Source organism: Ovis canadensis, chromosome 5 (genome assembly GCF_042477335.2).
Source record: "Ovis canadensis isolate MfBH-ARS-UI-01 breed Bighorn chromosome 5, ARS-UI_OviCan_v2, whole genome shotgun sequence".
Taxonomy (NCBI): domain Eukaryota; kingdom Metazoa; phylum Chordata; class Mammalia; order Artiodactyla; family Bovidae; genus Ovis; species Ovis canadensis.
The window spans coordinates 32042309-32064960 of record NC_091249.1 but is presented as its reverse complement, the minus strand read 5'-3'; the positions used below and the strand labels follow the sequence as shown (position 1 = coordinate 32064960).

At 50.0% G+C, this 22652-nt stretch overlaps 2 protein-coding genes across 4 annotated transcripts in view; one reads left to right on the top strand and one right to left on the bottom strand.

Moving 5' to 3' along the window:
• Nucleotides 1-764: 764 nt before the first annotated feature.
• Nucleotides 765-14674, bottom strand: ARRDC5 (arrestin domain containing 5). The gene is made up of 3 exons (XM_069591448.1): nt 14245-14674; nt 12307-12515; nt 765-1343 (listed from the first exon to the last, which is right to left on the bottom strand). The coding sequence occupies exons 1-3, from the start codon at nt 14570-14572 to the stop codon at nt 807-809; spliced, it is 1074 nt and encodes a 357-aa protein (XP_069447549.1). The 5' UTR covers nt 14573-14674; the 3' UTR covers nt 765-806.
• Nucleotides 14675-17941: 3267 nt separating this feature from the next.
• The window catches only part of UHRF1 (ubiquitin like with PHD and ring finger domains 1), a 35647-nt gene continuing 30936 nt past the window's right edge, over nt 17942-22652 (top strand). Inside the window, exons 1-2 of one of the 3 annotated variants that reach the window (XM_069591427.1) lie at nt 17942-18162; nt 19470-19636. In XM_069591427.1, coding sequence (XP_069447528.1) covers nt 19484-19636 — 153 coding nt within the window. In that variant the 5' untranslated portion in view covers nt 17942-18162; nt 19470-19483. Of the gene's footprint in view, nt 18163-18645; nt 18815-19454; nt 19637-22652 lie in introns of those variants that run through there. The other 2 variants (XM_069591429.1, XM_069591426.1) reach the window with 2 other exon arrangements.

The following is a 22652-nucleotide window of genomic DNA, read 5'->3' as shown; positions in this document are numbered from 1 at the left end:
TCCCCAGGGGAGCAGCTGCGAGGAGAGGAGGGATGTGACATGGGTAAGAGGCTCACAGACCCAGCCTATGGACTCAGCAACCATCTGTCCCCAGGCATGGCCCCAGCCTGGGTCTCTGTCCCATGGCACTGCTGACCTTTGGAGCTGGGTCATCCACTATGGGCTTCCGTTGGGCTCAGAGGGTAAAGAATCTGCCTGCAAACCTGGGGAGACCCAGGTTTGATCCCTGGGTTGAGAAGACCCTCTGGAGAAGGGAAAGGCAATCCACCCCAGTATTCTTACCTGGAAGATTTCATGGGCAGAGGAGCCTCGCGGGCTACAGTTCATGGGATTGCAAAGAGTCGAACACGACTGAGCGACTACGCACATCCTCCACGGGGGCTGTCCTGGGCACTGTGGAGCAGCATCCCTGGCCCCCACCCAGTGAATGCCAGGAGCACACGCTGCTCCTTTCAGTTGGGACAACCTATACAACCAGACTTTGCCAATATCCTCTGGAGGGCAGGGTCACTCTCAGTGGGGGATCCCTTATCTAGGTAGTGTAAGAGTAAGCAAGGAGATGGGCCTGGGGTGCCAACCAGGGCGAGTCCTGGAAGGTTTTGTCAGGCTGGAAGGCTCTGGCCTCTCCTGTCATTTACAGATCTTTCTTGGGATGGGAGAAGTGGATGCCTGCACAGCTGGAGCTTGCGGAGGTTTGGGTCACATGCTGCCCACAGGCACACTCATCCAAAGGCCATTTGTGCGAGGTGAAGGAAAGATCTACCTTAGAGTCTGATAAAACTTTTAATATTTAGACGTTTGGGCATTTAATTCTGTCGATCCGGGCTCACGGGTAACACCGCCCTGGTCCGGCAGCCCGCAGCGGTCTGGTTTGAGTCCACGGGGTTGCTGGTGATAATGATGGGCACCTTGGCCTTGACACTGGTCAGGGACCAGGGCAGGTGGACAGTGCTGACCAGCTCGTACTGGGTGTTCATGATCTCGCTGTCCTGTGAACCGCTACCGCTCACGGACAGCACGGGCGGGAGGTGGAAAGTGCTGACGATCTTGGTGGTGTTGAAGGCCGTGATGTGGGTGTTGGCCTCCTGCCTGAGCAGCTCACTGCTATCCACCCTGGAGCGGCGCTCTGCGTTGGGCGTGAAGCCCTCGTAGTGCACGTGAGCATAGAGGGCGAAGATGACCGTCTTAATGCACTTGCTGGTCTGGTTGTTGACTTCCGTGGTGAAAATGACCCTCTCCCCCGGCGTGAAGGTATTCTTTTCCATCTGGACCTGCAGGCAGATGGTGCCCTGGCTGCAGCAGCTGTAAGACACCTTCTTCTCAGCCTCCACCAACAGAGGGTTCTAGAAAAAGTGGGGGCGGGGAGGGACAACTGTGAGGGATTGAGGCCACAGGTCTGTTTGCTCACTTAACAGTCCCCCTGGTCTCGAGCCCTTGGGACTCTCCAAAGCCCTTTGAACCCTCCTACGTTGTTGGTGGAAATGTTAACTGGTGCAGCCACTATGGGAAAACAGCATGGAGGTTCCTCAGAGAGCTAAAAATAGGATATGAACTAGCAATCCCACTCCTGGGACTATACCGGGACAAAACTCTAATTCAAGAAGATACATGCGCCTCTGCGTTCATAGCAACACTGTTTACAACAGCCAAAACGTGTAAACAACCTAGATGTCTGTGGATCGATGGACGGACAAGGAACATGTGGAACATACCACGGAATAGTACTCAGCCCCAAAAAAGGATGAAATGAAGGCCATTTGCAGCGATAAGCACGCAATTAGAGATTACCATGCTAAGTAGAGGAAGTCAGAAAGAGGAAGACAAACACCAAGTGATATCACTTATATGTGGAATCTAAAATACAGCACAAACGAACCTATCTACAAAACAGAAACAGACCCATAGGTACAGAAAGCAGACCTGTGGTCGCCAAGGGGGAGGGGGAGGAATGGATTGGGAGTTTGAGGTTGGTAGATAAAAACTATTAAATTTAGAGTGGATAAACAACAAGGTCCTAATGCATAGAACAGGCAATATATTCAATATCCTGTGATAAACCATACTGGAAAAGAACATTTGAAGAAAGAATGTATGTACGTGTATGGACTTCCCTGGAGGCTCAGCGGTGAAGAATTCACCTGCCAGTGGATGAGATGGGGTTTTGATCCCTGGGTCAGGAAGGTCCCCTGGAGAAGGAAATATCAACCCACTCCAGTATTGTTGCCAGGGAAATAGTCCATGGGGTGGCAAAGAGACGGACATGACTTCATGACTAAACAACAGTATGTCTGTATAACTGAGTCACTTTGCTGTCCAGCGGAAATTGGCACACGTTGTAAATCAACTATACTGTACTTCAATTTAGAAAAATAAACGATCAAAGCCCTTTTCCATTCTGAGTGTCAATTTCCTTATTTGTAACATAAACCTAAGAAATTCACAAGACCTTGGTTTTATCTCTACATCCGTAACTCACTTTGTTGTGTGACCTTGAACCAGTACCTGGACTTCTCTCAACCCTAGTTTTCCGGAAGACAGGGAATATCTTATAGTCAATAGCCCAAGACCTAAGGCTTACCCAAGTAGTTCAGACTTAAGGAAAAAATATTATGGGCTCTGTATCATGAAAACTGTAGAACTGAAATTATGTAACATGTTTAAATAAAAACTTCAAAATGCTGTCTTTATATCAACTGGTTAGCTGCTGGATTGCAAATAAATTCACATATACATGATATTTAATGTGCAGCTTGGGTAACATTTCACTCTTTCTTAGGGCCTCCCTGGTGGCTCAGATGGTAAAGAATCCAGCTACAAGAGACCCAGGTTCAATCCTTGGGTTGGGAAGATCCCGTGGGGGAGGAAACAGCAACTCACTCCAGTACTCTTGCCTGGAGAATTCTATGGACAGAGGAGCCTGGTGGGCTACTGTTCATGGGGTCGAAAAGAGTGGAACATGACTGAGCGGACGAACACTTTGGGTAACAATTTACTTTTTATTAGTGGATACTACTTAAAAAGATTTGAGGGAATTCCCTGGCAGTCCAATGGCTAGGACTCAGGACTTTTACTGCCGGGCCCAGGTTCCATCCCTGGTCAGGGAACTAAGATCTTGCAAGCCTTGCAGTGCGACAAAAACTTTTTTTAATTAAAAATAAATAAAATTAAAAAGATTTGATGTGATGTGGGGTGTGCTTACAATGAGTTACTCTCCAGTTCTGCTGGCTTCCTGTGTCTTCTTCTAGACGGACTCGATACTTTTATAAATATGTGTGTATGCATGCGTGTGTTGGAGAAGGCAATGGCACCCCACTCCAGTACTCTTGCCTGGAAAATCCCATGGACGGAGGAGCCTGGTAGGCTGCAGTTCATGGGTCGCTACGAGTCTGACAAGACTGAGCGACTTCACTTTCACTTTTTACTTTTATGCATTGGAGAAGGAAATGGCAACCTACTCCAGTGTTCTTGCCTGGAGAATCCCAGGGACGGGGGAGCCTGGTGGGCTGCCGTCTCTGGGGTCACACAGAGTCGGATACGACTGAAGTGACTTAGCAGCAGCAGCAGCAGCACGCATGCGTGTTTGTGTGTCTGTGTGGCCTTTGTTATTCTCATGCAGATGTTTGCATTGTTTAGAAATACATTTATTTGTGGTTGGATTATACAATACTGTTTTACATATTTGAATGCTTTGTATAAATCAATCCTCAAATGTTTTCCAGCAACTTGCCTTCCTAGCTTAACATTCTGTGTTTTGAAAGGCATTCACGTTGGTGGCTGTCATTCTGATTCATTCATTTTCACAACGGCGGTGAAGTATGCTGCGAAATAGCTTATTCACCCAACCCCCTCCATGATGGACATTTATATTGTTGTTATGTCTTTGATATCATAAAAGAGCTAGAAGGAGCGTGGTGAAGACCCTTCTTGGGCTTCCATACCAGAAAGAGTTGCTCTGTGCTGTGCTTAGTTGCTCACTCATGTTCAACTCTTGGCAACCCCTTGGACTGCAGCCCGCCAGGCTCCTCTGTCCATGGGATTCTCCAGGCAGGAATACTGGAGTGGGTTGCCATGCCCTCCTCTAGGGGATCTTCAAAAACCAGAGATCAAACTCAGATCTTCCACATTGCAGGTGGATTCCTTACCATCTGAGCCAGCAGGGAAGCCCAAGAATACTTGAGAAGATAGCCTATCCCTTCTCCAGGGAATCTCCCTGACCCAGGAGTTGAGACGATATACAGATGGCCAATAGGCACAGGAAAAAATGCTCAATGTTGCTGATCATCAGAGAAATGCAACTCACAGTCACAGTCAGATACCACTTCACCCGTCAGAATGGCCATCATCAGAAAGTCTACAAATAACAGACATTGATGGGGATGTGGAGAAAAGGAACCCTTGTACATTGTCGGTGGGAATGTAGATTGGTGCAGCCACTATAGAGAACAGTATGGAGGTTCCTCAAAAAACTAACAATAGCGCTACCAGATGATCCAGTCATTTCCACTCCTGGGTATATATCCAGAGAAAACAAAAACTCCCCTGGTGGTGCAACAGTGGAGATTCTATGCTTTCACTGCAGGGGATGTGGGTTCGATCCCTGGCCAGGGAACTAAGGTCTCACACAGCGCATGGTGCAGCTGAAAAAAATGTTGATTGGATCCTCTGAACTGATTTTTGTGTTATTTCTCGTCTACTTATGCTATGCTATCGTTTTGTTTTATATAAAACAAAAATGTTGTAAGCCATCAAATTAATTTTTTCTGGTACATTCTATCCTATTTTACTTAGTTAATACTATTATGTTCAGTCCTACACATTGATTTTATAAAAACAAAGTTTTTTGCAACCCAGCAAATTTTATATTTTCTTACCCCTTCTCTTCTTTCATTTTAAAAAATAAATGGCAGCCCAACAAATGGATTTTTTCTGATATTTTCTATTCTGCTTATTTTATTATATTGTTTCCTAGTGTATTGTTTTCTTTTTTTAATGTTTTTTTAATTAGAGGACAACTGCTTTACAATATTGTGATGGTTTTTGTCACACATCAACATGAATCAGCATTAGCTATACATATGTCCACCTCTTCTTGAGCTCTGCTCTGACCTCCCTCCCCCTCTCACCCCTCTGGGTTGTCACAGAGCCCTGACTTTGGGTTCCCTGCCTCATACATTAAACCTCACAATGGCTATCTATTTTCCATATGGTTACGTATTTTGGAAGAGGGTGTTTGCTATGACCAGTGCGTTCTCTTGGCAAAATCTATTAGCATTTGCCCTGCTCAAGAGTCGGACATGACTGAGTGACTGAACTGAATTGAATGTATTTTGTGGGTTGCAAACGTTGTTGTTTTAATATAAAATAGGAAAATAGTACCCTTTAGTACTGTTTCAGAAAATAACATTTGCAACCTACAAAGTTGGTATTTTTTAAAAAACACATTTTTATTTTGGGCTTGCCTGCTCTTTCATTTTGTAGAAATATGCCCTGCAACTTGCTAAATGGATTTCATACCCCACTAAAGGATCATGACCGAAGGACCGTGTTCTAGATCCAATACCCTTTATCTCAGAGACCTCAGGCTGACCCCTGACCCCTTCAGCCTCACCTCCTGCCCTCTGCCTCTGGCCCCTGCCTATCTTCAGACTTCCCATGCTTTCTCTCCTCTTGGAAGGCTAATTGCAGGCCATTTCATTCTAAGCTCCTCCAGTCTTATTCGAAAATTCGTTGCATGCGTTAGGACCCTACAGGCTTGAAAGGACTGGCTGCCCTAACTCAAGACCAAGCCAGCAGTTCTGTCCTGGTCCTGAAGGAGGTGCCAAGAGACATCAGCGGTGGCCAAGGGGAGATTCCCCTGCCAGGCCAGGTGGGGTGGCCCAAGAGCCCAGAATTCCAAGAATGTTAGGTTACAAACTCAACACTGATCTTCCAAACCTGGGAGTTTTTTCTGATCTCCCTCTTTCTTTGGCATATGTGAAACTTTCGGGAGATTCATTCATTCAAGGAGTATCATTTTATCAACTTGGTGCCAAGTTCAAGGAAAACCCACAGCAGTGGAGACCAGTCCAGTCCCTGCTCTGATTGGAAAGATGGATATAAACATGGCACATTTTTTTTAATGGTACATTTTTTAAGTTCCTTTTTTTTTTTTTTAATGAGGACCATTTTTAGAGGTTTATTGAATTTGTTACAGTACTGCTTCTGTTTAATGCTTCCCCCCCGCCGGCTGCAAGACATGTGGGATTTTAGCTTCCCAACCAGGGATCGAACCTGCACCCCCTGCTTTGGAAGGCGAAGTCTCAACCACCAGACCGCCAGGGAAGTCCTTTAATGGTAGGTTTCTGATTGAGATAAGTTATGAGGCTATGGCAAAGGGCTAAGGTAAAGGAGACTCCCTCAGACTTGATGGTTAGGAGAGAGATGTCTTGGGGACAAGTGCTGTACCCAACGGGACTGCTTGTTCCAAGACAATGGGTCATGTCTTTCAAAATTCTAAAGGTACACAGAGAGGGTGTAGAAAAATCGAGAAAATCGAAACCCTTGTACATGGCTGGTGGGAATGTAAAATGGAGCGGCCACTGTGGAAAAGAGTCTGATTGCTCCTCAAAAGGTAAGATGTAGAATTACCATATGCCCCAGCAATTCCACTCCTAGATGGCTACCTGAGAGAAAGGAAAATACATCCACGTGAAAACGTGGACACCTATGTTAGCAGTAGCATGGTCCCTAATAGCCAAGACATGGAAACAACCCGATGTCCATCAAGTGATGAAGAGATACATAGAAAGTGGTTCATCCATGCTGTAGAAAGACAATTCACCCTTAAAAAGGAAGAAAGCACCGACACACACACTACAATGTGGATGAACTTTAAAAAAGAAATTTTTCAGCTGTACCCCATGGCAGGTGGGAGCTTAGTTCCCTGACCAAGGATTGAACCCATACCCGCTGCACTGGAAGGTGGAATTGTAACCACTGGACCCCCAGGGAAGTCTCTGGATGAACCTTGAAAACACTATGTTCAAATAAGCCAGACACAAAAAGGCCACATAGTGTCTGATTCCATTTATTAAAACAGGAAGTGTCCAGAACAGACAAATCCCCCCAGAGACAGAGAGTGAATGTAGTGGTGGCCTAGGGAGGGAAAAGGAGGTTTGAGGGGAACAGGTAAGGGATGCAAGACTTCCTTGATTGTTGTTCAGGCCCTCAGTCGTGTCTGACTCTTTGCAACGCCATAGACTGCTGCACACCAGGCTTCCCTATGCTTCACTATCTTCCAGATCTTGCTCAAACTCATGTCCATTGAGTCGGTGATGCCATAACCATCTCATCTTCTATCGACCCCTTCTCCTCCTGCCTTCAGTCTTTCCCAGCATCAGGGTGTTTTCCAAAGAGTCAGCTCTTCGCATCAGGTGACCCAAGTGTTGGAGCTTCAGCTTCAACATCAGTCCTTCCAATGAATATTCAGGGTTGGTTTCCTTTAGGATTGACTGGTTTGATCTCCTTGCTGTCCCAGAGACTCTCGCATCTTCTCCAGCACCACAGCTTGAAAGCATCAGTTCTTCAGCGGTCAGCCTTCTTCTCTATGGGGGGTGGGGAGGGGAGGCATTAAAGTGTTCTGACACTGACAGTGGTGACGGCTGTACAATTCTGTGAATGCACGAAAAGCCGCGGAGTTGGACATTTTAAAGGGAAGAATAATAAGGTACGTGTATTGTATCTCAATCAAGATGTTAAAAAAAAAAAAAAAGTGGAAGGAGAAAAATTTTGCTTCTCTCCACCGCTCCTCCCGCCTCCCCCCTCTCCCCTCCCAGGAGGCAGCCAGCAGCAGTCTGTTGCCAGTTTCTCTGGTCTCTGGAAAGAGACAGTTTGTTACACCTGCAAGGAAGTTCTGTGCATTTCTTATTTTTACCACCAACGGTGCAGGTTAGACACGCTGTTCTGAACTTTGCTTTGTGCGTCCAACCCAGAGACGAGGAGGTGCTGATACCGAGAGCTGCCTCATTCTTTCATCTCTGGCTGCGTCTTGCTCTATCTCTCTCTTTGCTCTGTCTATAGAGTTGACCTTTGACTGTGAACTGTTACTTAATTCCCTCTGCAACAAACATTTAAGTGGTTACCAGTTTCTGGCCTCCCAGGCAATGCATGGAAAGGTCCTATCACACCAAGGAAATGACAGTGGTAGGAGAATTTTCTAGAAGGGAAATGAAATGGCTGGGGCAAAGTACGTGTTTCTTTTCCTTTGGATAGATGTGGCTAAATTGCCTTCTGTGGGGGTTGTGGCAGTTCGTCCGGCCATCACTGAAGCAGGTGACTGAAGATGTAGTTTCCGAGCAAAGATCTAAAGGAGGAAGGGGAGGGATTGGAAGATCCTGTCACAGGGTTTTGGGCAGTGGGCACACAACATGCAAAGGATGTTGTGTTGGAGGAACAGCGAGCAGGCCCACGTGGCTGGAGCAGAGTGAGAGGGGGAGAGAGGGAGGAGAGAGAAGGCAGGGAGGGGATGGGGCAGGTCGTGAAGGGCCTTGTGGGCCATGGGGAGGTCATGGGCTTTTACTCCCAGGGAGGTGGGAGCCCTGGAAGACAGAGGAGGGTCATCACCTGATTCTTTTCAGCTGGTGTGAGGAGGACAGACTGGGTGGGTCAGGTCTCTGCCCCTGCTTGGACCAGAGCAGTAGTAGCCTCTGCACTGGTCCACCAGCTCCTGCCCTCACCCTGCCCTCTCCAATTGGATTAAAATAGGAAGAAATGCAAAAAAAGCTAAAAGGCTGTCTGGGGAGGCCTTACAAATAGCTGTGGAAAGAAGAGAAGTGAAAAGCAAAGGAGAAAAGGAAAGATATCCCCATTTGAATGCAGAGTTCCAAAGAATAGCAAGGAGAGATAAGAAAGCCTTCCTCAGCGATCAGTGCAAAGAAATAGAGGAAAAAACAGAATGGGAAAGACTAGAGATCTCTTCAAGAAAATTAGAGATACCAAGGGAACATTTCATGCAAAAATGGGCTCGATAAAGGACAGAAATGGTACGGACCTAACATAAGCAGAAGATATTGAGAAGAGGTGGCAAGAATACACAGAAGAACTGTACAGAAAAGATCTTCATGACTAAGATAATCACAATGGTGTGATCACTCACCTAGAGCCAGACATCCTGGAATGTGAAGTCAAGTGGGCCTTAGAAAGCATCACTATGAACAAAGCTAGTGGAGGTGATGGGATTCCAGTTGAGCTATTTCAAATCCTGAAAGATGATGCTATAAAAGTGCTGCACTCAATATACCAGCAAATTTGGAAAACTCAGCAGTGGCCACAGGACTGGAAAAGGTCACTTTTCATTCCAATCCCAAAGAAAGGCAATGCCAAAGAATGCTCAAACTACCGCACAATTGCACTCATCTCACATGCTAGTAAAGTAATGCTCAAAATTCTCTAAGCCAGGCTTCAGCAATACGTGAACTGTGAACTCCCTGATGTTCAAGCTGGTTTTAGAAAAGGCAGAGGAACCAGAGATCAAATTGCCAACATCCACTGGATCATCAAAAAAGCAAGAGAGTTCCAGAAAAACATCTATTTCTGCTTTATTGACTATGCCAAAGCCTTTGACTGTGTGGATCACAATCAACTGTGGAAAATTCTTCAAGAGATGGAAATACCAGACCACTGGACCTGCCTCTTGATAAATCTGTATGCAGGTCAGGAAGCAGCAGTTACAACTGGACATGGAACAACAGCCTGGTTCCAAATAGGAAAAGGAGTACATCAAGGCTGTATATTGTCACCCTGCTTATTTAATTTATGTGCAGAGTTCATCATGAGAAACACTGGACTGGAAGAAGCACGAGCTGGAATCAAGATTGCCGGGAGAAATATCAATCACCTCAGATATGCAGATGACACCACCCTTATGGCAGAAAGTGAAGAGGAACTAAAAAGCCTCTTGATGAAAGTGAAAGAGGAGAGTGAAAAAGTTGGCTTAAAGTCCAACATTCAGAAAATGGAGATCATGGCATCTGGTCCCATCACTTCATGGGAAATAGATGGGGAAACAGTGGAAACAGTGTCAGACTTTATTTTGGGGGGCTCCAAAATCACTGCAGATGGTGATTGCAGCCATGAAATTAAAAGATGCTTACTCCTTGGAAGGAAAGTTATGACCAATCTAGACAACATATTCAAAAGCAGAGACATTACTTTGTCAACAAAGGCCCGTCTAGTCAAGGCCATGGTTTTTCCAGTGGTCATGTATGGATGTGAGAGTTGGACTGTGAAGAAAGCTGAGCACCGAAGAATTGATGCTTTTGAACTGTGGTGTTGGAGAAGACTCTTGAGAGTCCCTTGGACTGCAAGGAGATCCAACCAGTCCATTCTAAAGGAGATCAGTCCTGGGTGTTCATTGGAAGGACTGATGCTAAAGCTGAAACTCAATACTTTGGCCACCTCATTCGAAGAGTTGACTCATTGGAAAAGACTCTGATGCTGGGAGGGATTGGGGGCAGAAGGAGAAGGGGATGACAGAGGATGAGATGGCTGGATGGCATCACCAACTCTATGGACATGAGTTTGAGTGAACTCTGGGAGTTGGTGATGGACAGGGAGGCCCGGCGTGCTGCAGTTCATGGGGTCGCAGAAAGTTGGACATGACTGAGCAACTGAACTAAACTGAGTAGTTGAAAAAACACAATATTTTCATACTCTCAAAATATATATGCAATAACTCCCTTTGTTGCTGTAGTAGCGATTTGAGCTCTTCCCATGCACCAGGAGTCCTCTATGTGTACTCAGTGCTGCGTGCTTCATGACCCTCACGATCGCGGAAACTGTTGTTTTCATTATACCGCTCATACAGATCAGGATAATCGAGGTTCTAGGAGGTGCTGTTAATTGCCCAAGGCCATTTGCTAATGAAGCATCTGGCAGCAGAGACTTCAATCCAGGTCTGGCCCCACACCAGCATTTTGCTCCAATTTCTGTTTTGTGCACCCTGCACTCTAGATTAGCTCTCAAGGGAGGACCAGAGTCTGCTCAAGGTCACCCAGAAAGCAGGCCTTGAGCTCAGATCTGCTCACCTCTGATCCACCCCTCTAAGCATCTACCTGCGCTGGAATCCTCCTCCTCTGAGGTTGGCCAGGCTAGAGATGATTCCCTGCTACGCAGATAAGACTGTGCCTGGGACTTTTCTGATGGGCCAGTGGTTAAGAATCTGTGCTTCCAATGCAGGGGACTAGGGTTCAACCCCTGGTTGGGGAACTAAGGTCCCACTAAGATGCCTCACGGTCAGAAAAAGAGAAAACAAAACAGAAACAATATTATAACAAATTCAATAAAGAATTTTAAAACGGTTTACATAAAAAAAAATCCTAAAAATAAAAGGACTGATGGGGCATAAATATTTTAAGAGGCTTCCCCGGCCACCAGTGCCGAGCACCATTCCAGGCCCTGAAGCTACAGGAAGTCCACTGACTGCTGCTCCTGAGACCTAGGGGACAGGCACCCTCTCTGTGTCCAAGTGACAGATGAGGAAATAGCACAGAGAGGCCACATCACTTGCAGAGGGTTACACAGCAGGTAGGTGGGGACGCTGGGATTTTAACTTGGACCTTGAGAACTAAAATGCCGGCACTCTCAGCCACCATGCTCTGATGACAAAGGAGCCCCCAGGGAGGTGAAGTGACTCCAACGGAACTCTACCCTCCTTCACTTCCACCTCTGCACCTGGCCTCCAGAAGCCATACAGAAACCAAACCTCCTCTGCTCAGGTGACCGACGCTACCAGACCTTTCCTTCCCTGGTTGGAGGGGACCCCTTGCTGTGCTTCTTGGTAGGGAGAGGGTACCATCTCCATTATCCATTCCCAGAGAGTCACTGAGGATCTGGGACATTCAGTCAGGTGATCAGAGCTGGGCATCTGGTCACTCTTGACCTACCTACCCTGGGGTCAAGGACATTCGGGGGCCAGGTCCTTCTTTGTGAGGGGCACTGTGGGGTGTTGAACAGCTTCCCTGGCCCCCATCCCCTCGATGGCACTCATCCCCCTCCCCAGTTGCGATAACCACACATGTCATCAGACATCATTGCTCAGTGTCCCCTGCAGCAACAGAATCACCTTGGTTGAGAGCCACTGGCTTAGTTCCCGCCCTGGTTTCTGATTCCCCGTTTTGCAAAACTCCTGAGTTGGAGGAGCGGCCAACACCTTCCCTTCTCTTTCTGGGTTGGGGCCTTCCCTGTCTCCTGGCCGCTCCTGCCCCATCCCCTACCCCTGGGGAATTTTAAGGCCAAGCCCTACCCCTGCTCCCGCTCGTTCCCCACTACCTGCAATGATTTTTCTGTGTGGAAAATCGAGGAAGTGCCTTGAACCATCAAGTATATTTTCTTCTTGGCTAGAATGTGCTCCCGACCCATGCAGGATGCCTGCATGAAGTAAAAGATGTTGCCGATTTTGCTGGTGAAGGTGGAAGGGAGCCTGGGAGGTAAGTTGAAATGGAAGTCAAAGGTGTGGCTGCCTGCACTTAACCAATTATCTGAAAGCAAAACACACCAATGCCATCAGAAGGTTCTAGAATCTTCTTCCCTCCTTCTCTTTCTTTATTGTTTTGGCAGTTAGCTTTTTCTGAATCTGGCCTCTCTGTCCCTGAGCTAGCTCTTGAGTTTTAGGGATCGAAAAAGCCAAGGCTCATAAATATTAGACCTCAGTTGGGCTGGAGATGGAAGCTCTGGGGGGGTGGTGGTCACCCCAAACTACCCACCAGGACTTGCTCACCCCTGCTCTGGGCCTGGGAACCTGGAGGTCTGGCCTGCAGGTTCGATCACGCATTTATTCAACAAACACATCTTGGGGCCCGAGGCAGGCAAATCTCCCTGCCCTGGCAGAGGCTGGCCTTCACTGCACAGCATACAGCAGATTGACTGACCGAGTGATGGTGGTGGACCAGGGAGGGACTCATACTGCCCTCTCGTCTCTGTGACCTCCCTGTTTTATTTTTTCTTACATTTCTCCCAAACCCTCTTGTGAGTGTGTCTTCCCCGTCTGAAGTCAACCCCAGGGATGCCAGGGACCTTTCTTGTTTTCTTTGCTGCTGCTTTCCTGGTACCTGGCATGGTTGTTGTGCACATTAGGTGCTTAATACATGTTTGCTTGTGGCGTAAATGAATTGAGGCTGATGCTCCTGAGGGGAAACGATGCTTCCCTTGGAAATGGAGAAGGGTGGTACTTGATGCTGTGGGGGTTGAGGAGCTGAAGAATTGTTTTGGTTGAAAGAACTAACACCTATTCAGCACTTACTATATAACTCCTGCTATTCTGAGACTGAGACATGCCATTAAATCAAGTCCTCGAGACAACTCAATGGCAACCCACTCCAGTATTCTTGCCTGGAGAATCCCATGGACAGAGGAACCTGGCGGGCTACAGTCCACACGGTCACAAAGAGTCGGACACGACTGAGTGACTTCACTTTTTTTCTTTCTTTCAAGACAACTCAGGAGGCAGGACTTCTTTCTGTTCCCATTTTCCAGATGGGTTAACTGAGACAGAGAGAGTCTGCTTGATTGTTGAGTATTAAGGTCCAGCAGTATCTGCAGGGGTTTCCCTGGTGGCTCAGATGGTAAAGAATCTGCCTGTAATGCGGGAGACCGGGGTTCGATCCCTGGGTCAGGAAGATCCCCTGGAGAAGGGAATGGCTACCCACTCCAGTATTCTTGCCTTGGAAATCCCATGGACAGAGGAGCCTAGTGGGCTAAAGTCCATGGGATCACAAAGAGTTGGACAAGACTAAGCAACTAATGTGCAAACAACATCTGGGTATCTGCAAGTCAGGGACCCCTTCCATCACTAGATCTGAGCTCCATAGTCTTTTGGTGACCTTCCCCAGGGACCCTATCTAAAATTTTTTAAAAAAAATCTGAAATGAAACTTTGTTCAACCAAGCATTGGTCAAGCGTTCTGATTGACTGTGGCCTACCCAGAAACACTCATTTTGGAAAGGACCTATAGTTCCCTGGCAGCCCAGGCTCCCTGAAGTCTGTCCAGACTTTAGATCTGAATCTGGCAGAGCTGGGGGCTCATCAGTGCTTCCCTCGAGGATCTCTTCTAATCCTCTCCCTTCTTCCTCTTTCCCTGTGATCACAGGAGCCAGGCCTCTGCCCATTTCTCATATCTCTGGGGGTTTGTTGATTGACTGACAGATGTGTTTATCTTCCAGACCCTGGTTTCCTATTCTGGCTAACAGTGGCAGTCATACTGGTCCTTACCCTGCACTGGGAATGTCTTTGTCTTGTGCACATAGTCAGCCTTGTTGTTGCAAATAACTTCTCTGCTATAATCGCGGGACGCCCCAGTTTCTTCATTCCACTCCACGTAACCTCTTCCCACGAGCTCCACCTTCACGATGGGGTCCACCAGGGTGCTGTTCAGAGTTAGGACCACCTGTCCTTCGATGGTGCAGCCGGCCAGGTAGACTGCATCTTTGGGCAGCACTAATTCGATCGACTTCACCACAGACATGGGGGGTTGGGGTGACGGAGAAACATCCTTCCCCCTCCCCCATGTCACAGAGATCCTCGGCCGCAGTGAGGTCATCTGTCTGTGACATCAGCCAGCCAGGGTTCCGGGAAGGGGTTCCCAGTGGCCAGGATTGGTGGGGGCAAGGTTATTGGGGGTGGGCGGCAGTTTGACAGTCCCAAAGGCCTCACTGGTTGATGAAACGGCAGCCTGACCTCTTTTTTCTAGGAAATAACAAATAAGAAAACCACAAGATAGCAATATTCCTGGCAGACAGGGAGCACCTGTCATCTTGCCAGATGTCTGGGGCCTGGGTGGGAAGAAATCTCCCAGGATCTCTGGTGAGACGTGCATCATCAGCTTCATTTACAGATGGAGAGGGGATGAGCCCAGGGGTATCTTTTGCCCCGTTGGATGGCCCCCAGCTGCGGCACATGCACCCCCCTCAGGGTTCACACATGGATGCTGGGTCCTATGCAAATAATCATTTTCACTTTTTTTTTTTTTGCTATACTGTGCAGTTTGTGGGATCTCAGTTCCCTGCCCAGGGATTGAACCTGTGACCTCAGCAGTGACAGTGTGGAGTCTTATCCACTGGACTGCCAGGAAAGTCCCAATCATTTTCTTTTTAATAGCTCTCTATTTCTATTAATGTGTATTAGAAGGAAAATGATAGCAATATCTAGAACATGGGATTTGCTGTGTCTTGGAGGTGGTATCCACGTGATCATGGATACCATCACAAAGCACCAGCTCCCTACACAACTGGTGCCTGTCCTTCCTTCCTGCTTCTCCACTGCCAAGAAGTCCCTCTAGAGTGGGACTTGGTTTGCTGGACCCAGGGCCTGGTGCAGAAAAGGGAGGGCAGTTAAAGTCTGTTCAATGACTTAATGATTGTCAAGTGCATATCATTTTGCAAAAGGGAAACTGAAGCCATTTGCATCCTCATGGTGCCTGATCTGTATGTAGGCTGGTGCCTTAGTAGGAGGGACAGAAAAACAGAAGAAGCTTTAGGAAGTGTCTGTTCTCCAGGCTCTGGCAGGCCTCATGACTATGTCATATCTTGCTGTATTTGATGTGATGTCTTTTGCAGACATCAACATTTTGCTTTTCCAACTGATTGGTAAGCTTCTTTTAAAGATGCTTGGCATAGTTTCTTGTTCATGATTGTTAATTAACCCAAGCAACCCCTCTGACTTTCTTGAAATGAGTAGAGAGATTGGGTGGGGCCCAGCATCACCACTGCTCAAGGTCTTTTCTGCAGGGAAAACCAGACACCTCTTTCTGTATTGCTTAACTTCAGATATCCAAAGAGGCTGGATTGTGTGCCCTGCACCAAATGTACACAGGGAATATAGGGTCTATTTCTTTTTCAGCCATGCTGAATTTTGACAGCAGGCACAAAGAGAGGCTATGCTCTTGCCAGGAATGGGCTAGGTTCTTGGCAGAGATGTTGTCAGTATGGAAGACCTCACCTGCCACACAAGGTTGGGGAGGCCTGGCTACCTGCTCACGTCTACAACATGGTTGCCACGTAGCTGATGGCTTAGTTTTGATAAACGCATTCAGCTGTGTTGGTGAAATCCTGAAAGTGAGGGAAAATTAATAGGAGCATCTTGACTTTGTGATTGGAGTGTATTCCTATGGCTGCTGTAACAAATGTCCACAAATTCCATGCTTTCAAACAAGACAACTGAGTTCTCTTACAGTTCGGGAGGTCCGAAGCATGAAATGGAGCTAAAGTCAAGGTGTTGGCAGGATTACGTTCTAGAATTCTAGGAAAGAATTTGTCCCTTGTCTTTTCCAGTTTCTAGAGGTTTCCCATATCCTTTGCCTTTTGCTATCATCGTTCCATCCTCTGTTTCCATTCTCACTTCTCTGACTTGATCCTCTCGCCACTCTTTTTCATTTACTAGGCCCCTCATGATGGCTTCCCTGGTGGCTCAGCCGGTAAAGCGTCTGCCTGCAATGCGGGAGACCTGGGTTCAATCCCTGGGTCAGGAAGATCCCCTGGAGAAACGACAACCCACTCCAGTATTCTTGCCTTGAAAATCCCATGGGTGGAGGAGCCTGGTAGGTTACAGACCACGGGGTCACAAAGAGTCGGACATGACTGAGTGACTTCACGTTCATTCTCATGATGACACTGGGCCAGCCCAGATAATGTAGGATAATCTCCCCATCTGACAATCTTTAGTTTAATCCCATCTGCTGAGTCCCTTTTTGCCATGGAAGGTATGATATTCACAGACCCCAGGGATTAAGATGCGGACATCTTTGGGGGCCGTTCGTCTGTCTACCGCTGGGAGAAGTAAAAGCAGAAATACCAGAGCCAAGATAGAAGGAACTCTGTGTGTGGCCAGAGAAACCTTGTGAAAACACACATCGGAGCGCGTCGGTTTTTAGCTCACAGCCCTCCCACTCTATCCACTGCTCTCCAGAGAAAGACCAAAGTCCTCCTGGTGGCCTGTGAGGTCTTACATGACACCCCTCTGACCTCATCCGCTCCCGCCCGCCCTCCCTTTCACTGCATCTGCCCAGCTCTCTGTCCATTTCTAAGCCTTTTCCGGCCTCTGCATTTGCTCTTTCCGCCTCGATCCGTCTGTCCTCGGGGTTTCTCATCTCAGATCTCAGCTCAAATGTCATGTGCCCAGAGAGGCCCACCTCTCCACCTCAACCAGAGTGCCTCCTCTCCCCGCCCTCCCACATGGCTGCTGGTCACTCTCCAGCTCTTGTTCTGTCTTCATGGTAGTGTGGTATCTGAAATGATTTGCTTTATTGATTCATTTCTTGCTGGTCTCCCCAGATAAGAATTTAACCTCTCGGAGACCACCAACAGGGTGGGCCTTGCCCACTTTTGGGCCCCCAGCTCTGAACACCCTGTTCAGGCATTTTGTAGGTGCCCAGAATGGGTCACTGTGTGCCCGGCAGGACTGGTCAGAGCAGAGCAGGCAGGGCGAAGGGGGGAGGGCAGCCCTGCCCGCCTGGACAGCCAGGAGAAGGCGGGAAAAGGAGGCGGGAAAAACCAGCAAACAAGCCCTGCGGGTGGGTAGGGTGGGGAGCGCTGGAGGGCCTTGGCGCAAGGAAACGGAGCTGGGGCGACCAGGCCCGTCATCGGGGTGCAGGAGGTCTCTTGGGAGATACCCCCAAATTCTCCTGCATAATTTACAGATTCCAGTCTTCCTGCCCAACTGGTCAGTGCATGCCTGGTAAGAGGGGCTGAAGGACAGACTTAGGAGGTCAGGGGTGTCTACCCTGGGGGTGATCCCTAGGGTTCATGGAGAGCACCCATGATGAGGGGGCCCAGGTCCCGCCACCGGCCCCGTTGCACGCTGGGCGAGCCCAGCAGAGCGCGCAGGGCTGGGCGGGGCCGTGGCCCGCTGGGCAGGGGGTGGGGGTGGACAGAGGCGGGGGCGCCCCCCACCCCCTTTCTCGCTTCCCGCCATTGAGGCGGCCAATCACCAGGCAGGCGCCCGCCCCCGGCGCGGCCTCCTGTGGCCCCGCAACTCCCAAACGCCAAGTTTTCGCGGGAAAAAAATCAGAGCAGCTGGCAGCGCAGCGGGCAGTGGTGGCCGTCCGGGCGCTCGGGATCGCACGCACGTCTGCGCAGGGTCCTGGCCACACACGCGGCTCCTCTGCCATCCTCAGAAGGGCCAGAGCGCAAGCAGGCGAGTGGATCGTGAGCGGTCAGGCCGTTTGGGGTGTCAGCCCGGGCCAAGGCGCGGACGGGGGGAGGCGGGCCGGACTCGGCGCACCCGGCGCCTTGACTTTGCAAAACTTTCCGGGACGCTCTGCCAGCACGGGAGTACATTTCCCCCGCGCCAGGGCTACCCTACACGCGGTCTCCGGCTTTGCCCACCACCCTGCCGACCCTTAGAAGTCGCCCCGGAAGCCCAGGCTCTGGCAGGGGCGAGCGGAACATCCTAGGCGCCCCGCGGGGGTCGCGCCGGCTCGGTGGGGGAGGGCCCGGCAAGCCGCGGGGGAGGATGTCAGGCTCCGCGCCTGCGCGCGGGGCGCCCCGCGATTCAATTGTCGCGCCCGAGCCCGATTTCGCGCGCCCTTAGTTCTCCAGGCGCGTATGGGCCAATGAGGAGCGAACAGGGCGGGGCGGCCGACCGCGGTGGAGCCAATCAGTGAGGCGGCTCAAGTGAAGGGGGCGGGACCTGGCGCGCGGGCCCTTTGGCCGTCCCGGCGGTGGGGGTGGGCGTGGGCTCGCTGGCGTGGCCCGCGCTGGCGAGCGAGAGAACAAGAGGGGCTCCGGGGCCGTGCGTCGGGGTCCGGGAAACGCAGGCTGGAGCTCCGAGCGGTCGTGGGGCAGAAGTGAGTAGCGCTGCCCGCGCGGGGTGGCCGGGACGGGGCGGCCGGTTGCCATGGCCACAGCGGGGCCCGCCGCGTCGCGCAAGCGCGCGCGCGCGGGGTTGGGGTGCGGTGGGGGTCCGCGGGCACCCGGAGTCCCGGGCTCCCGGGTCTCGAGTGGGTTCCTTCCCCTTCGGTCCCACTTAGTTGAGTTCCCTGGGACTTCGTAAGTTCCAACCCGAGCGGGACTTCTGGGTTTCCCTCTCGCGTCAGTGTTCATCCAAGGAATGAATGAATGAATGAATGAACAAGCTCGGCCCTTTGACTGTGTGCCCTTTTCCTTTAAATCCTGGTATGTGGTTTGTTTTTTTTTTTCCCCCCTGTGAAAGGCAGGGTTCGTTGACTGAGTAGCCCAAGGTGTCTTTTACTCTCCCCTAATTTCCCGTCCCTCCTTAATCCTCCACCAGTGCTACTCATTAATGCATTATCTCTTAATTCAGGGCCTGGGGCCTGGGCCAGCTGTGGCAGGCTATAGGGAATAAGGGGCTGGGAGGGCATTCCGAGAGTTACCTGGTGTCCACCGTCTGGACAATAGCAAGGATGACCCGAATATGGCACGGCCATGGTGGTGGTATTGACGGCAGAACTGACCAGGGGTCTCGCTCCCTTATCCTCGCAGCACCAGCAGGCACCATGTGGATCCAGGTTCGCACCATGGATGGAAAGGTGGCCCACACCGTGGACTCCTTGTCTAGGCTGACCAAGGTGGAGGAGCTGAGAAAGAAGATCCAGGAGCTATTCCACGTGGAGCCAGGCCTGCAGAGGCTTTTCTACCGGGGCAAGCAGGTAAACTCGCTCTGCAGGCTGCCCGCCTGCCTGCCCAGCACCTTTGTTCTTGCCTCATCCAGGCAGGGCACACACACTCCACCCCCCCCCCCCACCCCCCTCGTCCGGTCTGCTTCTCCACAGAAACCTCCAGTGCCTGAGCGAGGAACAAAGGCTCGACTCCTAGACTGACACTCCAGGCGGGCAGCCGGGCACTCAAATCTGTTGCGTTTGGAGGTCTTTTAAACTCCCAGCCCTCCCTTTTGTGGACGCTCCCCTCAAAATAATTTCTAGAAAAAAGAAGTTGGAGGTGGCCGTTGGAGGGCTGATGAATTTCAAGGAAGAGCCTAGAATCAATACTCAGACACCCGGACGGAAGAGACCAGATTTTTCTTTGAAACACACACCAAAGGTCTACGGTTGGTTAGCACCTTACTATTTTCCGACCCCCATGGGGTTTTCTAGAAATTGGGATCAGCTTATTCAGAGTCAGAGACGGTGCTTGTTAATCAGGAATTTCCGCCACTCCTGGGCCTCCTCCCTGGCGGAGGCGGTGGGGCTGCCCCTGAATGGGGGTTTGTGCTTTGCGTGGGCTCAGCTGGCCCTGTTCCCTTTCTTCGAGATTCCCCACCACAGCCCCCTGTAGCCCTTGAAAATGCCCCCCACCCCTTGGCTTTATCAGCTGCCCACTTTGGAGATGCTTTCTCTAGTGACACCCCTGGGAGTTTTCATTCTTGGTGTCTTCAGAGGGGACCGTAGGCCAGGCTATGTTGGGGTGTCCCTGAGTGGGAGAAGATGGTCCCACGGAAAGTGTCCTTCCTGTCTGCTGGGGCCACCTTGGAAGGCAAGTGGCCTGTAGGGACCTTGGTGACCTCGGTATAGAGACTACCCAGGAATAAAAGTGTTCCTTTGGGCTCTGACTTTGTTGTTGTCATGTCTTAAACTGGATGCTGCCGCCATCTGGTGTTTAAATTGAAAAATAGATGCTGTCCGCCTGGCCAGGAGTTTTTTTTTTTTTTTAAGGGGCTGGGAGGATCCTGCCTGTCTCCTGGAAATGAGACCTGATGATTAATTTCTTGGGCTCAAGGCGCCCTCTGAGACCTCTCGCCTCCTTCCTGTGGGAGATATGAGGACTCGAATGTCTTAACAATCTGAGTTAACGTGCCCCGCTTGGGGAAGGGAAGCTGGGGAACTTACTCACTGTGGTCACGTGCGCTGTGCGGCTGGAGAAAAGGCAGGGCTGGGAGTGGCGCTTCCCTGGGATGCGGTCTCTGGGGAGCGGAGCCTCTTTGCTGCTACCTCCAACAGAGGCTCATTTTTGGGGACGTCCATACTAATTACAGTTTGCCCCCCCAGTCTTTGTGTTCAGCAAAAGGTCCTTCTGCTGAATTTCTGAAGACCTCCCATGGGCACGGGCTAAACAGTTCGTGGCATCATGCAAAGGCAGATAGGATCGAATCCTTACATTGAAGGCAGTGACTATTTCTGAATGCCTGCTGTGGGCTTGGGCGCCATGCACTTTAATTTTTACATTCAAAAACATGCAGAGAAGTCGAAAGAGCCATGAACGCCTAAACACCTACCCGTGGCTTTTATCACTGACATCACACAGCTGTCTTTGCCTCTGTCCGTCCACCAGCCCATCTTATTTTGGGAGATGCATTGCAGAGAAAGTTCCAGTTCATGTCACCAGTAGACCCTCCAGCCGGCCAGTCCTTAAGTACAGTGTTTGTTTGTAGCTCCTGTTTCTTCTGAGGAAATTTGCATACAGTGAGAAATACATCCTAAGCAGATGGTTTGGCATGTTGACCAATGCGTACATTCGTGTAACCAAACCCCTCTCTTCCTGCATGGGCAACATGGCAACTGATCCATACCAAAGTCTTGGTATTGCCTGTGTGAGTTTTAAAGCCTGATGATAAGCAGTGTACCTTTAATCCTTAGGTTTGTTTGTCTGTCTGTCTTCTCATAGTGCCGCTTTTGAAGATCTCAGAAGGTTCCTTGTTCCTGAGTAACCTCCTCTAACCGCTGTTCATCCCTTTCCCCATGCTCAACTGGGCCAATGCGTAGTCAGTTCTGTCTTCCGGGTGAGGAAGCCAGGCCTCAGAGTGATGCAATTTCCCCAGGGTTGCGCGACCAGGAAGTGGCCCGGTCTCAGGGAGGTGTGGACAGTGCCAGGCGAGTGGGGCACAAAGACACCTTGAAGCAAGTCAGGTCTGCAAACAGACTGGGCTAATCACCGTAGGAGGCCGTGCAGCCTCCAGCGGGTGTGAGAGAGCTGTTGTTTTAATAGAACGTTCTAGAGAGTGTCCGAGATTCCTTCCCTCCCCCGCTTTTTTTTAAAGAAACAGGGCGTTGCATGCAGTCCCAAGTCTGCGGTAAGGTCACTCGAGCCAATAAAGCAGAACCAAGCAGAGTCTGTCTTCAGGATATGGGAGGGTCCCGTGGCGAGCTAGCTTAGGCTGAATAGGTTGGCGGTTATGTCGTTTGATTGGCGGAAATGCAGGGAGCTGGATGGGGGAAGGGACCCCGGGCGGCTGGCCCAGCCTGGGCAAGGGTGAGAGGCGTCTGGTGCTTCTTTCTTTGTCTTTTTTTTGGCTGCCCAGAAAAATCACAATAGCTGTCATTGATGGTGCTGCTAATGGTGCTCAGGCGCAATGCTTGGGCCTAATTGTCCCAAGTGCCTCACCAGTTTTTCTGGCCGGGGGCAGTCTGTGCTGTGCAGTCAGATGCGGCTAACTGTGGGCTCACAACATGTACTTGGTGGGATTCAGTGAGGTCACGGATGCGCGGTGGGGGCTGAGCTTCCCTCCTGGTTCACAGTAAAGGGGCAATAAATCATTTAGTGCAGGACCTCCCCTTGGGCACTGCTGACGTCAGGGCCTGATCGTCCTCCATGGGGGATTCATCCCCCAGCAGTATGCGGAGTGGAGCAGCATCTCGGTCCCGCTCACTTGAAGCCAGGAGCACCCCCTTATCCCCCCCGAGTCATAAAGTCCACAGGGTCCCCAGACATTGCCAAGTACCCCCTGGGGGC

What these genes read in the sequence shown, in the direction of transcription:
- ARRDC5 (XM_069591448.1), bottom strand. Translation starts at nt 14,572, where the DNA reads ATGACCTCACTGCGGCCGAGGATCTCTGTGACATGGGGGAGGGGGAAG. An exon ending in AAAGACATTCCCAGTGCAGG is followed by an intron (nt 12,516 to 14,244) that starts GTAAGGACCAGT and finishes TTTTGCTTTCAG; the next exon opens with ATAATTGGTTAAGTGCAGGC. An exon ending in ACACAGAAAAATCATTGCAG is followed by an intron (nt 1,344 to 12,306) that starts GTAGTGGGGAAC and finishes CACTTTTTCTAG; the next exon opens with AACCCTCTGTTGGTGGAGGC.